At 37.5% G+C, this 16,416-nt stretch overlaps 1 protein-coding gene across 3 annotated transcripts in view; it reads left to right on the plus strand.

Moving 5' to 3' along the window:
- TAB2 (TGF-beta activated kinase 1 (MAP3K7) binding protein 2) overlaps positions 1-15,589 on the plus strand; it is a 142,821-nt gene extending 127,232 nt beyond the window's left edge. For all 3 annotated transcript variants that reach the window (XM_077813183.1, XM_077813184.1, XM_077813185.1), the window contains 4 exons: positions 96-256; positions 1,028-1,121; positions 2,579-2,659; positions 13,545-15,589. In XM_077813183.1, coding sequence (XP_077669309.1) covers positions 96-256; positions 1,028-1,121; positions 2,579-2,659; positions 13,545-13,690 — 482 coding nt within the window. In that variant the 3' untranslated portion in view covers positions 13,691-15,589. The remainder of the gene's footprint in view (positions 1-95; positions 257-1,027; positions 1,122-2,578; positions 2,660-13,544) is intronic.
- The last annotated feature ends 827 nt before the right edge of the window (positions 15,590-16,416 follow it).

Below are 16,416 nucleotides of genomic sequence, written 5' to 3' on the forward strand. Positions count from 1 at the left end.
AGGATGTTAGCTTTCATCTTTATTTATCAACTGTTGCAGTATGGTGGATAATAAATTAGCTAAAATTGGACTTTGTTTGCTGATATGTATTGCAGCTTTACTGGTACACCAGAAAGCCAGGATGGAGCGACTTCAACGTGAACTCGAGATTCAAAAGAAAAAGTTAGATAAACTAAAATCGGAAGTCAATGAAATGGAGAATAATCTGACACGAAGGCGCCTGAAAAGATCGAATTCTGTTTCCCAAATTCCTTCAGTAAGTCCCAATCTCTGTATGCTGTAAAATTCAAACCATAAGCATGATCTTTCATAATAAAATAAATGGCACAATAATTTATTTAATGGTACATTGTATCTAGAATTAAATTGGTAGTTCGTGTTGTTCCCAATACGGATATAACAGGTATAATATGCTCTACATAGCAAGAACCACTAAGTTGGCAATTATGTTGCACACTAACTGAACTTTCTCAGTGGCTTTCAAGGATAGTACCATGGAGACCACACTTCAGTAGGCTAGTCTGAAGGTCTCAAAGACATGAATAACTAGAGCTTCAGTCTAGAATCTCAAGTTTACAATCTGTTTCATAGCACACCTTCTTCCACCAGCATTCTAGCCACCTTCTCCTCTCATGCTTCGTCTGTCTTGTCAATTGTATAGCAAGATAATATGTGAGGATAGTTTAAAAGGGAGCTAACGCTTTGGAGGCAACATATTATTTTTGAAAGAAAAGGAGTCATAGTATCTTGCCAGCCATCATGTGGTGGACTACTAGCAGTTCCTGAATCTATAAACTGAATCTGAAACAGTTATTAGTCTGTGTAAAGGGACAGTAATTCAGTAGTAATTCATCTGTGAGCATGTGTGCAATGTACTTGGCCTGAAAGACCGAACAATAAAGCCATGACAAAGGGGTGACTGATACATCTCCAATCCAAAAATAAGCTTAAATGTACATCCACCTATACGTGAATGGTGATTGATGCTGAAGTGGGAAAACTCAGTCTAACAGATTTGTTTTTTCAGCTGGAAGAAATGCAACAGTTGCGAAGTTGTAACAGACAGCTGCAGATAGACATAGATTGCCTAACCAAAGAGATCGATCTTTTTCAAGCAAGAGGTACAGTATGCTTTCTCAGTGTATCAGCAACTGTAAACATCCTTTTTTATTTTATTCCCCCCCATCTCAGCCCAATGACACACAAATAAAATATCAGACTAAACTATCACATAAGTTATTTGCATTATCATAATAATATAGTTATGATTATAAAAATACTTTCATTCTAAACCCAGTGTTATGGTTTTATAATCTCCCCATTACCTACCCCTCAAATAAAAGTCAGGGGTTGAAATTTATCACACCATGCTTGCCATAAGTCTAGAAGTAAATTATTTTGTAACTTTGGAAAAATCTAGTTGGCTATTTTTTGAATTACGGAGAATGAAAAAAGTTTCTCGGAATGCATGGCCAGCATTCCTCACTTTTTTCTGTCCGTTATCTAACCATAGGTAGTTAAAACTGTGCTTCAGATTCACTTCCAGTATGTCCTCCCTCCTCATCTGCAGGGCCATAAGACTTTTTTCCCCCCTGTTGCTTTTGGATTCTTTGGTCATTGAAGACCAAGATTGTGCATCTGCAGGTAAGGAAGAAGAAAATAGGGATTTAGCAAAGATAATGCTACAGTGAGGTTTTGAGCCCCTGGACGTAGCTGAGAAACAGAAAAAGAGAGGATTGCTGACATCCATGAAAATAAGTCATTGGGTATGGTTTGAGATTTGATCAGATTTATTTTGAAGGTTTGTAGAACTCAAATGATTGGCATTTGAAATGCCAAATGTAGCATACAGTTAATATTCAAAGGTAATGCATGCTTTCTTACGTTAGAAAAAAGATAAGTTGTGAATGATTGAAGAAAACTTTCCAATGTGTTTCAGTACACACCTTTTTCTTTTTAAAGAGGAAATTAAAACGAGAAAACATTTATGAAACCATTAGGATTGAGAGGTTAAAGATATAAAATGAAGGAAATTCAAATTAAGTAATCCCCACTCAGCAGCTCAGCAATAAGTTGTACGTAGCTTTTATACATTTAAGTGTGTGTCATAATTGTGAGTTTAATTATAGTTAGGGAGCTCAGAGCTTCTGTACAGTAAGTTATCTAAATACATAAAACATATTGTATCGTAGGAAATAATGCCTTTCTTTGGACTGTAGTAAAATAATTACCTTTAAAAAAACAAATACGTGAAAGATGCAGGTGAAAATTACCAATATAATGCTTTAATTGAATATTATTTACGGAGTCAGTCTGCCAACTAGAGCTGTTGACTGAATCAAGCTTCCTGGATTCTGTTCCCATCTCTGCCATTCACTTGTTGTGTAACCTTAGAGGGAAAGTTACTTAGCCTGTCATTGCCACCAGTAATATCTTTCTCAGACCTGTATTGATATCTTGGTATGAAAGGCGCTAATGATGTACATAGTAGTATTATCATTTGTAACCATTACAAAAAAATTGTGCTTTTATGTCCAAAGGTTTTTGTTTTAAAAAAAACTGTTTACCTTTTTTTCAGGACCACATTTTAATCCCAGCGCTATTCATAATTTTTATGACAATATTGGATTTCTAGGTCCTGTGCCACCAAAACCCAAAGGTACTGTTTGGATTTAGTCCTAGCATAAATAGAGTTATACTAAAATATTATTTTACCTTTAGCAACACATGCTGTAATACTGATTCAATCTGAATATTGATTGTGGTGTCTATTTTCAAAAGCGTGAATACCACTAAGTTTATGTCTACACAGCAATTTAAGTCTGGGTCTGAGCACAGGCTCAAGCCACACACACGCACCCTGTGCGTCCACACTGCAAATGTGCTAATCTAGGGCTCAGACCCAGTGTCCCAGTGCATAGGACCCAGGGTGTGAGCCCTGTTGGTTTCCTGTGTGCATATGGCCCTAGCTTAACTGAGGTCCCAGAAGTACTCCAGATGTATCCCAGAGTAACTGGGGGCAGAGGAGCAGTGCTGCAGGCAGCCAGCACAGCAGCAGGAAGCACCATTAAATGCTGAGCGCGCTCCTCTTTCCTGCTCCTCCCCCAGCACCGGCTCTTCCTCTTTGCTGTGTGGAGCTTGCCTGGAGCTTGCCTGGTTCGGACATCCCTTAGGGGAGGATCTATAAATGGAGGTTCCCTATGTCCTAATAAGGAGGAGAAGATGGAAAATGATAAAATACAGGGAAGATCTGATGAGAAACAGTCAAATGAAAAAAAAGTCCCATTCAATTACGTCATGCAAAAGGGGACAGCCAAAAAAATGACAAGTTTTTAAAATGCTAGAAGTCTAAATAATAAGATGGGTGAACTAGAGTGCCTAGTATTAAATGAGGATATTGATATAATAGGCATCACAGAAACCTGGTGGAAGGAGGATAATCAATGGGACACAGTAATACCAGGGTACAAAATATATCGGAAGGACAGAACAGGTCGTGCTGGTGGGGGAGTGGCACTATATGTGAAAGAAAGCGTAGAATCAAATGAAGTAAAAATCTTAAATGAACCAAACTGTACCATAGAATCTCTATAGATAGTAATTCCATGCTTGAAAAATAAGAATATAGCAGTAGGGCTATATTACATACCACCAGAACAGGATGGTGTTACTGACTCTCAAATGCTCAGGGAGATTAGAGAGGCTATTAAAATAAAAAACTCAATAATAATAATAATAATAATGGGAGATTTCATTTATCCGCATTTTGACTGGGTACATATCACCTCAGGAAGGGATGCAGAGATAAAGTTTCTTGACACCTTAAATGACTGCGTCTTGGAGCAGCTAGTCCTGGAACCCACAAGAGGAGAGGCAATTCTTGATTTAGTCCTAAGTGGAGCACAGGATCAGGTCCAAGAGGTGAATAGAGCTGGACCGCTTGGTAGTAGTGACCATAATATAATTAAATTTAACATCCCTGTGGCAGGGAAAACTCCACAGCAGCCCAACACTGTAGCATTTAATTTCAGAAAGGGGAACTACACAAAAATGAGGAGGTTAGTGAAACAGAAATTAAAAGGTACAGTACCAAAAGTAAAATCCCTGCAAGCTACGTGGAAACTTTTTAAAGACACCATAATAGAGGCTCAACTTAAATGTATACCCCAATTTAAAAAACATAGCAAGAGAACCAAAAAAGAGCCACTGTGGTTAAACAACAATGTAAAAGAAGCAGTGAGAGGCAAAAAGGCATCCTTTAAAAAGTGGAAGATAAATCCTAATGAGGAAAATAGAAAAGAACATAAACTCTGGCAAATGAAGTGTAAAAATATAATTAGAAAGATCAAAAAAGAATTTGAAGAACAGCTTGCCAAAGACTCCAAAAGTAATAGCAAAATTTTTTAAAATACATCAGAAGCAGAAAGACTGCTAAACAACTTATGGGGCCACTGGACGATCGAGATGCTAAAGGAGCACTCAAAGACGATAAGGCCATTGCGGAGAAACTAAATGAATTCTTTGCATCAGTCTTTACTGTTGAGGATGTTAGGGAGATTCTCAAACCTGAGCCATTCTTTTTGGGTGACAGATCTGAGGAACTGTCCCAAATTGAGGTGTCATTAGAGGAGGTTTTGGAACAAATTGATAAATTAAACAGCAGTAAATCTCCAGAACCTAATGGTATTCACCCAAGAGTTCTGAAGGAACTCAAATGTGAAACTGCAGGACTACTAACTGTCGTCTGTAACCTATCATTTAATTCAGCTTCTGTACCAAATGACTGAAGGATAGCTAATGTGATGCCAATTTTTAAAAAGGGCTCCAAAGGTGACCCTGGCAACTACAGGCCAGTAAGCCTCACTTCAGTACTGGGCAAATTGGTTGAAACTATCGTAAAGAACAAAATTGACAGACACATAGATGAACATAATTTGTTGGGAAATAGTCAACATGGTTTTTGTAAAGGGAAATCATGCCTCACAACTCTACTAGAATTCTTTGAGGGGGTCAACAAGCATGCGGACAAAGGAAATCCAGTGGATATAGTGTATTTAGATTTTCAGACAGCCTTTGACAAGGTCCCTCACCAAAGGCTCTTAAGCAAAATAAGCAGTCATGGGAGAAGAGGGAAGGTTCTCTCATGGACTGGTAACTGGTTAAAAGATAGGAAACAAAAGGTAGGAATAAATGGTCAGTTTTCAGAATGGAGAGAGGTAAATAGTGGTGTCCCCCAGGGATCTGTACTGCGCCCAGTCCTATTTAACATACTCATAAACGATTTGGAAACAGTGAGGTGGCAAAATTTGCAGATGATACAAAACTACTCAGGATAGTTAAGTCCCAGGCAGACTGCGAAGAGCTACAAAAGGATCTCACAAAACTGGGCAGCAGAATGGCAGATGAAATTTAATGTTGATAAATGCAAAGTAATGCACATTGGAAAACATAATCCTAACTATACATATACAATGATGGGGTCTAAATTAGCTGTTACCACTCAACCCAAAGAGATGTTGGAGTCATTGTAGATAGTTCTCTGAAATCATCCACTCAATGTGCAGCTGCAGTCAAAGAGCAAACAATGTTGGGAATCATCAAGAAAGCGGTAGATAATAAGACAGAAAATATAATATTGCCTCTATATAAATCTGTGGTACACCCACACCTTGAATACTGCGTGCAGATCTGATCACCCCATCTCAAAAAAGATATATTGGAATTGCAAAATTTTCAGAAAAGGGCAGCAAATATGATTAGGGGTATAGAGTGGCTTCTGTATGAGGAGAGATTAATGAGACTGGGACTTTTCATCTTGGAAAAGAGGCGACTAAGGAGGGAGATGATAGATGTCTATAAAATCATGAGTGGTATAGAGAAAGTAAATAAATAAGGAAGTGTTATTTACTCCTTCTCATAATACAAGAACAAGGGGCCCCCAAATTAAATTAAATAGGTAGCATGTTTTAAAATAAACACAAGAAAATATTTTTTCACACAATGCACTGTCAGCCTCTGGAACTCCTTGCCAGAGGGTGTTGTGAAGGCCAGTACTATAACAGGGTTCAAAAGGGAGCTAGATAGATTCATGGAAGATAGGTCCATCAATGGCTGTTAGCCAGGATGGGCAGGAATGGTGTCCCTAGACTCTGTTTGCCAGAAGCTGGGATTGGGTGCCAGGGCATGGATCACTTGATGATAACCTGTCTATTCATTCCCTTTGGGGCACCTGCCATTGGTCTGACCTAGTATGGCTGGTCCTACGTTCTTCTGGAGCAGGGAGTGAAGTTGACAGGCAGGAGGTGGCTCCTGGGTGCTGGGATGTTGCAGGTCATCCCTATGCTGAGCCAGGAGCCCTGCCACTCCCCTCCCTGCAGGGCAGCTGCTTGGTCCTGCTTCATTCTCTGGCCATTGCTCCCGCCCTCCTTGGGGCTGCATGTGCAGGGGCGCCAGGGCAATGTGCACAGTAAGTGGGAGCCAACCATCCAGGATTGTCCTGGAGTATCCAGGAATTCAAGATTGTCATGATGAAACCTCCAGGAATACGTCCAACCAAAATCAGCAACTCTACCCAAAACTTCCCTGCAGCCTCCCGCGGATCCCTTATCCCTGTCTCATGAGGTTGGGCAGGGACAAGGGATTCTGGGGGGTGAGGGGGTGCTGGAGCACACTGTACCTCAAACCTTGGGGATGCACTTCACCGCTCTGCAGCCAGCAGCAGCCAGGCTGGGGGGTGGTGTTTTTCCTCTGATACCTTCATTTTATGTCAAATTTCAAAACAGACAAAAATAAATAAAAATACAAACAAACAAAAACACCTTCATTGAACATCCCATTTTAAAAATTAAGTATTGCAAAGTTTCATTTTAATAGCTTGACAGCCCTGGAGAGAGACGTCGTAATTATCCTCAGAACAGGTGCACAGGGGCATTTTCATGCAGGGAGGCTGCAGTGACTCAGCCTAGAGCTGGTGAGCCCAATTCTCAGATTAGATGATAGTTCAGCATAAATCCTTCTCAAACTGCAGTCATTCTACTGAGACAGCCACCAAAGGAGCTACTTATGCCATTTATATGCACGTGCTCCTTTTGGGCACAATCCCATCAGTAGGACCATTACAGTTAGGAAACAGGGTGGGCAGTAGAGTTTTCCCACAGTGCACCACATTCCTAGGGCTAGAGTGTCGACATTGCAGGTGGCAGAATGGGAGAACTAGGCACTTTGGGATATGTTTACTTTGACTCGGGTCTGTGCACTGCTTTGTGGATGCCAGTGCCCTAGGTTTGAGCATGGGTCAGAACGGTCTTAATTTAGGATTAAAATACAGTGTAAATGCTCAAGCCCAGGGTTCCCTGACACAGTTCAGCTGACTCGAGTTACTAACCCTAGTCTTACATTGCTGTGTAGACATAGTCTTAGGTACCTAACTCTCATTGAAAGTCAGTGAGAGTAAATCCTACCTCTGCATGCTTTCCTTCCTTTTCCGTTTCATTGTATACATTCTCACATTTTCAAGGAGGGAAGAAATTAATACAGAGGAATGATTACATTTAGTATTTTAAAATAGATTTATTTATGAAAAATACATGGGTTGGATTATGATTAGTTTTTTTTAAGTTGGTCATCTATATTTACTTAATCTATTGCATAGTTCTAAGTAAACTAGGCTAGGTGGCTTCATCACAGCCCCTAGTGAAACCATGTTGCTTTAGAAAAGAACAATGTTAGTACAGAATTCCAAGGAGGGTATGCCAAATTTCTTGTGATCTCCATGTGTGATGGGTATTCTTAATGGCTTCTGAGCTTTTGAAGCTCTTCCTTCAGGTTCTTGCTTTATACACTATTTGAGAAGAGGCTAATTAAAGAATTTTGGCACTGACAAACCACTCACTTCTGACAGTTCATGATTTCCCAGAAACTTTTGTAAAGCGTGTATGGCACATATTACTAAAGAAAACTAGGAGCTATTTTAGCAGCATGCCAAATACATATGTACCTGTGTCAAAGAAGTGGGCTTTCCTTATTCTAGACTAGAGGAAGGTAATGGCACTGTAGATATGATAATATTCTCCTTTCCTGGGAGCAGTCAAGTAGCTCAACTTTGCAAGCATACTTTTCTGATGGTTCTCTGATGAGCTGCCTTGTTGTCATCGAATATTTTGCCCAAAGACTAATAGCAGGATTATAAGGTAGAGTATAAATGAAAGCTTTTATAGCAAAGAGCCAGGGAGAATGGATTTAAATCACTGATTTTAATCATGATTTAAATAAGCAAGCAGGAAATCTTGAGTTAAATCATTATTTTTAATCTTGGTTTGCATTTAAACTTCTTAGTTATTTCCCTAAAGAAAGGTTGATTCTCTTTGGTTGGAAACCATTAAAACACGTTGATTTGCAACTAAATATAGCCTTACACTAAATTTGGAACTACTTTTTTCACTAACCAGGAGAATGCACTATGTCTATACGATTATTTAAGCAATCATCTACCTTAATGTACATTTATTCAGATTTTACATTTTTACATTTTTGATCGTTGAAAAATGATGAATGTTTCATTTTTATATACTAGATTATTATTAATTTTTTATTTTTTATTTGTGTCAAGCTGCATTTGGATGGAAATTGAAATTCAATTAAAATCCACCAGAATAGCATTTTAAAATTGTTTTTATTAGTTAAATAAAACTACCTTAAGCATGCTCGATACAGAAGAAAAAAAGTAAGTGTATCAAAACATATTTTTGCATTGAGAACTAGCTGATTCATTAAACAAAGGAATAAGTCTTAGTGAATAGAACTGATTGTTTCTGGCCACCATGTCTTTCAAGATTTTAGAACTAGTAGATCTCAGTCTCTCTCACATTTGTTCTTATTAATAAAATGGAAGTGAGAAAATCAACTTTTCTGCTTTGTCAAATCCCAGTTGAAAGTACATTGAGTGAACTAATCATTGAACTGAACTAGTTGAAATAAAAACAATATTCTCTGCATCTGCAGAAGAAGCTACTGCTATCAAAAGCTGGCTTAGTATTTAAACTCTAATTCCAGATACTTAGCCTGATTTGTATCAGTTCAGTGTTTTGACTTTCATTAAAACCTCAATAGAAAACATATACCACTTGAATATTGTTTTTTATTTTAATTTCAATTATTTTAATATAATTTGGGCCTTAATATAGGTTGTCATGGTTTCAAATTTAATTTTAAATATTAATTTTTAAATGTATTTCGTTAAAATTTAAAAAATCTGATTTTTTTTAATTTTTGGTTTTTTAAGTTCATGTTGCAAAAAGCAGACATGATTACCCTTGATATTTAAGTAGCAACAACTGTTAAATAAGTTGGTTGTCAGATGTTATGTTTAAAATACCATGTCTTTATATTTTTAACTGACTATTTCTGTTAAGAGCATAAGGCATTTGTTAAAATAAATTATTGCAACACTTTTAAATAAAAACTGAGGGCTCTGCATTTTAGAAGTAATTCATAACATTTAACTTTAGAATGTGAGCATTTTCCAAAGGAGATGCATGCATCTGGGGATGGGCTGCACCTCTCTAAAGAGGATTATGAAGAGTGAGTGGGCGTTAATTTCTGAAGTTCAGAATGCAGACTAAAACATTTTAGTCTGCCAAGTCTGAGGGGGAGAGAGAGGTTTCATGCTTCCTGGGGCTGAAAACTCAGTGAGTCACATTTGGTGAGTCAGCTGTTTTTTAAAATATTCAAAAGTAGAACTGCCAACGCTTAGTTGTACAGTCTGAGAGTTAGCATAGCAACCAGATTTTCTGTGTTTAAATAATGATGGGTATTTTTTAAAATTTACCATAATTCAACTCAGTTGTGCTTAATTTCCCTAGAGGGCTGATTTTCTCTGATCGCTGTAGCAGCTGTCATGTGAGTGATTTGCCATAGAAACCTTACAACCCCTAGTAAAACAGTTTTAAATATTTTTGAAAAGTTAATATTATGCATCATTTACAATTCAGATAATTTATTCCTAATGTAGTTAAGATTTGTGTGTATTTCATATCTTATCTGCTTTTGTTAATGACAAAATAAGTTTTACAGTTTTTTACTCCTGTTAACCCTACAAAGCCAGTACAAACAGGAGATGCAGATTTTATTCCCTCTGAATGATGAACTTTTTACAAAGTTCAAATTAGTTGTACCTGTACCAACTGCATTGAAGGCAAAGGGGTTGTAGAGGTGTTGTGAGGGCATAATCTGAAAACCCTGCGTTTGCATAGGCATCGCAGAAGGCCTAATTTAGCCTGTAGAACCTTTTATTACAAGTGCTAATGCTTGAAGTGGAAAGACTCTGACCTTGTTTCTGAGACCAGGATGAGTTTGCAAGGCTAACAGGAAAAAAAGTTTATTAAATTGAGAACATGTGATCTGGAAATCATTGCAACTAAACATGGAATCATATGTTATTTTTAGAGTAACTTTTCAGAGTTCAGACATACTTTAAAGATTTGGTTCTGTTTTATAAGTGCAGATCTGACTTAACAGTTACCAGACCATGCTAAAGCCTTAGTTTAGCTTGAACCACGCCTTAACTGTATCAATGTGGAGGGATGTCGTTTCAGCAGTTTGGGGTAGCCCCTTGTTGGACCAGACAGGGAAATGTTAGATGTTCTGAGAACTTCAGTGTTATATGGGCAAGGACTTTAAGCTCTGCCAAAACCATAGCAGATGCCTGCTGAGTATGATTAGAAGTGACTGTTACGAATCACAACTTTTTGATTTTTTTCCCCCAAAGTGAGCCAGAACATATTAAATCTGCATGATTCAAAAGCAGTGAATTTTTAAGGGTTATGATTAATTATAATTAATAATAAAGATTTGACTGTGCCTATTGTGCTATATCGTGGTTAGGTTATAAGTCACTACTGTTTTTGTTTGTGTGCCTCACCTATTGCAAAAATGCTTACAAATCGTGTTCTGTAATTTGTTTTTATAATGATGAGAATTATTTAGGATTCTAAGTCACCATAGAAATGTATTCAGGAACAATGAAAATAGTGTTTGTTTTTTTAAATAGTATTAAAATACAACTTTGCCATTTAATAGCACCGTATAAAATATTAAAATCCAGCTAGTTTTTAAATACCATTAAGGCTTTAGGACATGAGTTATTGGACATTGCAAATGTTTCTTACATATTTTTTAAAAGTTATTTTAAAAAATTGAATTTAAAGAACTGCCAAATTAGTCCTTCCTTTACTTCTCAGTTTCGCATCTCCTAAAATGAGAAAGATCAACCATAACAGAAGTGCTTACTTAGTAGAGGAGGGCCCAGTTACAAAATTTGGTTCTATGTCTTAAGTTGAACACTCCTAAGATTTAGAGTTGTTCAAATCTGAGAGGTTGTTTTGGGCTTAGCTCCACAGTTTAGATTTGCACTTAAAATACAGTATAGATAATGATGAATTCTGGATGTAAGTGTTTGGAGACACTTGTATGTTTCCCCATTCACAAAAGTGAAAAATGATTCTCTTAGAATCTGTGATGGTGGTGATGGATATTTGTTGTGAATAAACCGAGAAATGTTGCATCAAAAAGTTACAAAATAAAATTTTAGCAGTAAGTAAAGATTCTAACAAGCTATAGTGAAGTCTGACCATCTATCAAAGTGTTTGCTGTTGCCATTTCAAGAGAGTAATAAGACTATACATATAATGAAAAGCTAAACTTTGTATCTGTAGTAATGAAATGAATCTGGTTAGGAAAGGGTGAAATACTGAGAGGTGGGATATGTATAGCATATGTGTATATAATTAAATACTGTTACCCGTGCTGCACTGAAATTAACGCACAAAGTGAAGATGGTGCGTAACGTAAATTAGTGTATCTCACTGGAAGTGTGCAACACCAGTGGTCTGTGATCAGCACTAGCTGCCTGTTGGTTTCCAGGTAATGGGATTTTTTAAATCTATAAAGCCCTATGGCATCAACTTAGCTGTTTGGAGAGACTGCATGTTTCTCTGTCATTCTGCTGGAATTGCAATTAGTGGAGGCACTCAGCTGAAGCCCTCCTTGCTCTGGTGCTCCCCACAAGTGACCCTCAGCTTTGGAATCCCCACCCCCACCCATGTGTTCCCCTTAACCTTAAATACCCAAAGACTGTTGATAATGGTATGAAGAGTACACTTACAAAATTTGTGGACGACACCAAATCGGGAAGGGTTGCAAGCACTTTGGAGAACAGGATTAGAAATCAAAATGACCATGACAAATGGGAGAATTAGTCTGAAATCAACAAGATGAAATTCAATAAAGGTAAGGGCAAAGTACTACACTGAGGAAGGAAAAACCAAATGCACTAATATAAAATGGGGAATAACTGGCCAGACAGTAGTACTGCAAAAAGGGGAGGGAGGTATAGTGGATCACAAGTTGAATGTGAGCCAACAATGTGATGCAGTTGCAAAAAAGGCAGATATAATTCTTGGATATATTGACAGGAGTGCTGTATGTCAGATACAGGAGGTAATCATTCCACTGTATTAGGTATTGATGAGACCTCAGCTGGAGTATTGTGTCCAGTTTTTGACCTGTGAGGAAAAGTTAAAAAACTCGGTATGTTTAATTTTGAGAAAAGAAGATTGAGGGGTGACCTGGTAAGTCTTCAATATGTTAAGGGCTGTTATAAAGAGAATGATAATCAATTGTTCTCCATGTACAATGTAGAACAGGAAGTAATGGGCGTAGTCTGCAGTAAGAAAATTTAGGATCGATATTAGGAAAATCTTCCTAACTGTAAGTAAAGTACGGAATAGGTAGCCACAGGAGACTGTGGAATCCCCATCAGTGGAGGTTTTTAAAAACAGGTTAGACAGGCACCTGTCAGGGATAGTCTAGGCTTACTTAGTCCTGCCTCAGTGCAGAGGGATGGACCAGATGACCTCTTAAGGCCCCTTCCAGCCCTATGCTTCATTGAGTCTGAACTTCAGGGCATGCGTCAAGGACTATCTTTTGATATAGACTTTTGGAGAGTGGTACAGTAAAGAACCGTACTTGTGAACAGGACAGTGTATTGTTTTTGATATTTCTATCTGTTCATTTTCTGGTTTGGGGAAAGCTGCTGATCTTTTCTGTTGTCATTTGTTCAGGGTCAAATTTTTAAATCCTACTTCAGAGTCCCCCAGAGACCAGAGCATGCCCTCTTTTTCATGTTGTAAATGTAAATAAATATTAGACTTTCTTGTGACTTTATATAATAACCCCTTTCTCTGTTTGCACCTTCCCTTTGCTGACTAATTTAATCTGCTAAAACTGCAGTATTCAAATAAATTTAGGAAGAGGCTAGACAGAGAACAGAAAAGTGGTTGGGAGACTTACCTTTGATGTGGTTGGCAAAGCTATATATAGGCAGCCGGTAGAGGGAGGCGGGAGAGAGATCTCACTGTCACTTAGAACAGCTTGTGAAGTTTTCACAGGTACAAGGTAATTTTGTTAGTTACCCAAAACTCAGCTCAAAATTCTGTTCATCCTTGCTGTTCTTGTTTAGTAATTGTTTTTCTTTTTCACACCTACAGATCAAAGGTCCATTGTCAAAACACCAAAGACTGTTCCAGACACAGACGAAGATGAGGGAGCTCAGTGGAATTGTACTGCCTGTACTTTTTTAAATCATCCAGCCTTAAACCGTTGTGAACAATGTGAAATGCCCAGGCATTTCTAAGCCAAGAGGCCCATTATCTTTTGTAAAACCATAACAAACCTACAATGGACTGTTCTGTCATTGGGAAAAAAAATCATTTATTCATAGGATTTTGTAAAATTGAAGGTTTGACAAGATGGTGGTTTGCTAATGTTAAATGTCAGCCCACAGAGCTAATAATACCTCAGTGTTGTGTCCAAGGCAGTTGAAATTCATCAGCTGAAAGGTAATCTGCTGAAAGACTTGGTTGCCAGCTGCCTAAACCGTGTACAGTATTACCAATATCCCAGTAAGATAATTCTCACCGTGTTCGGTGCTTGGGTGTTCCCCATCCCTCTTTATCCCCCAATGTCACTACTGAATTTTGACAGGGGAAAGGAATAGAATGATAGCTTTTTTGTTTTCAAAGCTTTCAGTGAAACACTACAAATGCAGAGGAAATTAAAAGGAACAAGGTTTAACTGTTTGCTGCCACAGTGCCCATGGATAGGGGAAGAACTTCACAAATCAGTGGTACTCTTTGCCTTGTCTTCCCTGAAAACGTCTCTGCTCTGTGAAGCCAGAATCTATACAATCACCTCTAAAGATGAAAAGGAAAAACTGCATGCATTGTCTGTACAATACACAGTGAAATACCCCAAAGCTTTTCCTACTGTACATAGCTCTAGAGCCTGCTTTAAGTGATTTCTTTTCCTCACCTTTATTATTTTCTTGTACTTCTGTATGTATAGTGTAATAGTCTTTTTTGTTAACTTTCTTTTTTCCCTTTAAGTGATTAAGCACGATCATGTCCCTTTTTTAAGCTTTTATCTGAGAGAAGCAATGCCTTAAAATAAGAGCATTAATGGTAAGAAACTATGCACAAAATAGCTTTCCTCTGCTCATTCTGTACATTGCTCTTGTAAATGCTGATGATCTGTGAAGACCTGCAGATGCAGCTTGGTAAAAATGCAGGAAAAGTTGGAAGAGTTATACATATAGTTCACTCTGTACACTGAGTTTTACGGTGGGTGACACAAGGTAGTGTTTTGTCTGGCACAAGGAAACAAACTAAGAAACTTTCAACTCACCAACAGACTAGCATCCAATTTAAGCTTGCTTCATCTGCTGGGTATCTTGCAGACTCTTGAAGAGCTATTGGGGAAGTACATACAGTACCAAAATCAACAGCAGCAGCATCATACAGGTTTGTTCAGAGAACTTTAAATACTTTCCTGTTTTGGCAGCCAGTTTCTAAACCTGACTTGGTGGTGAAGTCTTATATTTATAGAAAACAAGGATAGCAATATTTAGGACAACTGAAATAAAGGCTGGAAAAGAGAAATCAAGCAGACTTGAACACTGAAGCAACCTCAGCATCTCTTTATTTTGATAATTGTTTTTAAAGGAAAATATTCAGGTGATCAGGAACGTATGTAACTGAAGTCAAGAAAATGAAATTATATTACAGGACACATGAAAAAGACAGCATGTAAATAATAATGTAGCAGCACTAAGTGAGGCTGGAGGGACTGCTAAAAATGTAGCAAAAGGCAAGCGATAAAGTAGACTGTCACCCACTGTAAACATTTGCCAGTGGACATTTTTAAGTAGGAATTTTACAAGTGATCTATGTGAATGCACAAAGGCCTTTTGTTTTGAAGGCTTTGCATTTTTTATGTGGGAAGAAAATGACAATCCCAGGTAATTAGGCAGTAGACCCAAAGCACTTGCATTCAATGCATTTTGTTTATAAAAATGAGGCCTTGTTTTTCAGCTTCATCTGCAGTTCTATGTGAAGATTGACAAATCAGTTTTTACCTGTTTTATTAATAAAACCTAATTTGGATATCTTGAGTTGATGGTTTTGTGATTTAGCTGGGTAAACTGTCTTTGTAACAGATAAGTTATTTATAAAAATTAAAAAAAATTATATTCTAATGTTTGTCTTTGTGATTTGTTTTGCTTTTTCAATTTTTTGGAGTAACAGTGTAACCAACTGAGTGATAAATAGCTAAATACAGCTTTAAAATATGCAGATTTGCTAGGGCCAAAGGTTGGTTTAAGACCTGTTTTTATGGCATCTTTTTTCTCCTTGTATCTTTTCCATGGCTTTTTTCTGTTATGTATTAGTTAAATGTGTACAGGGCTTGTTTTGCTCCAAAATAGTGCATCCACAAAATTATGTCCTGACTATAGAAGTACTTCCTGCTCCAGAAAGTAGTAAAGCTGCTTTCAGTCAGAGGTGACATACCCAATAGAGGGCTGGCTTACCCATAGGTTTTGTACTGCTATAATTATATCAGTTTTCAAGCAGCAGACATAGTTAAAGTGGTACAGCCCTCTACTGTGGACACAGTTATATTGGTATAAAGGTGCTTATACTGGGATAGCTTATTGTATAGAGAGCATCTTTATACCAATATAACTGTATCTGCACTAGGGGGTTATATGACATTAAAGGTGCTTTTTATAAGTAAATTTACACAAATAAGCTATATTGATATAAGCATCATTATATCTATGTACAGTAGAACCTCAGTTACGAACACCTCGGGAATGGAGGTTGTTTGTAACTCTGAACAAAACGTTATGGTGGTTCTTCCAAAAGTTTACAACTGAACATTGACTTAATATTGTACAGCTTTGAAACTTTACAATGCAGTAGAAAAATGCTGCTTTTAACTATCTTAATTTAAATGAAACAAGCATAGACACAGTTTCCTTACCTTGTCAAATCTTTTTTAAACTTTCCCTTTGTATTTTTA

This window comes from Eretmochelys imbricata, chromosome 3, assembly GCF_965152235.1.
Source record: "Eretmochelys imbricata isolate rEreImb1 chromosome 3, rEreImb1.hap1, whole genome shotgun sequence".
In the NCBI taxonomy this organism is placed as follows: Eukaryota; Metazoa; Chordata; order Testudines; family Cheloniidae; genus Eretmochelys; species Eretmochelys imbricata.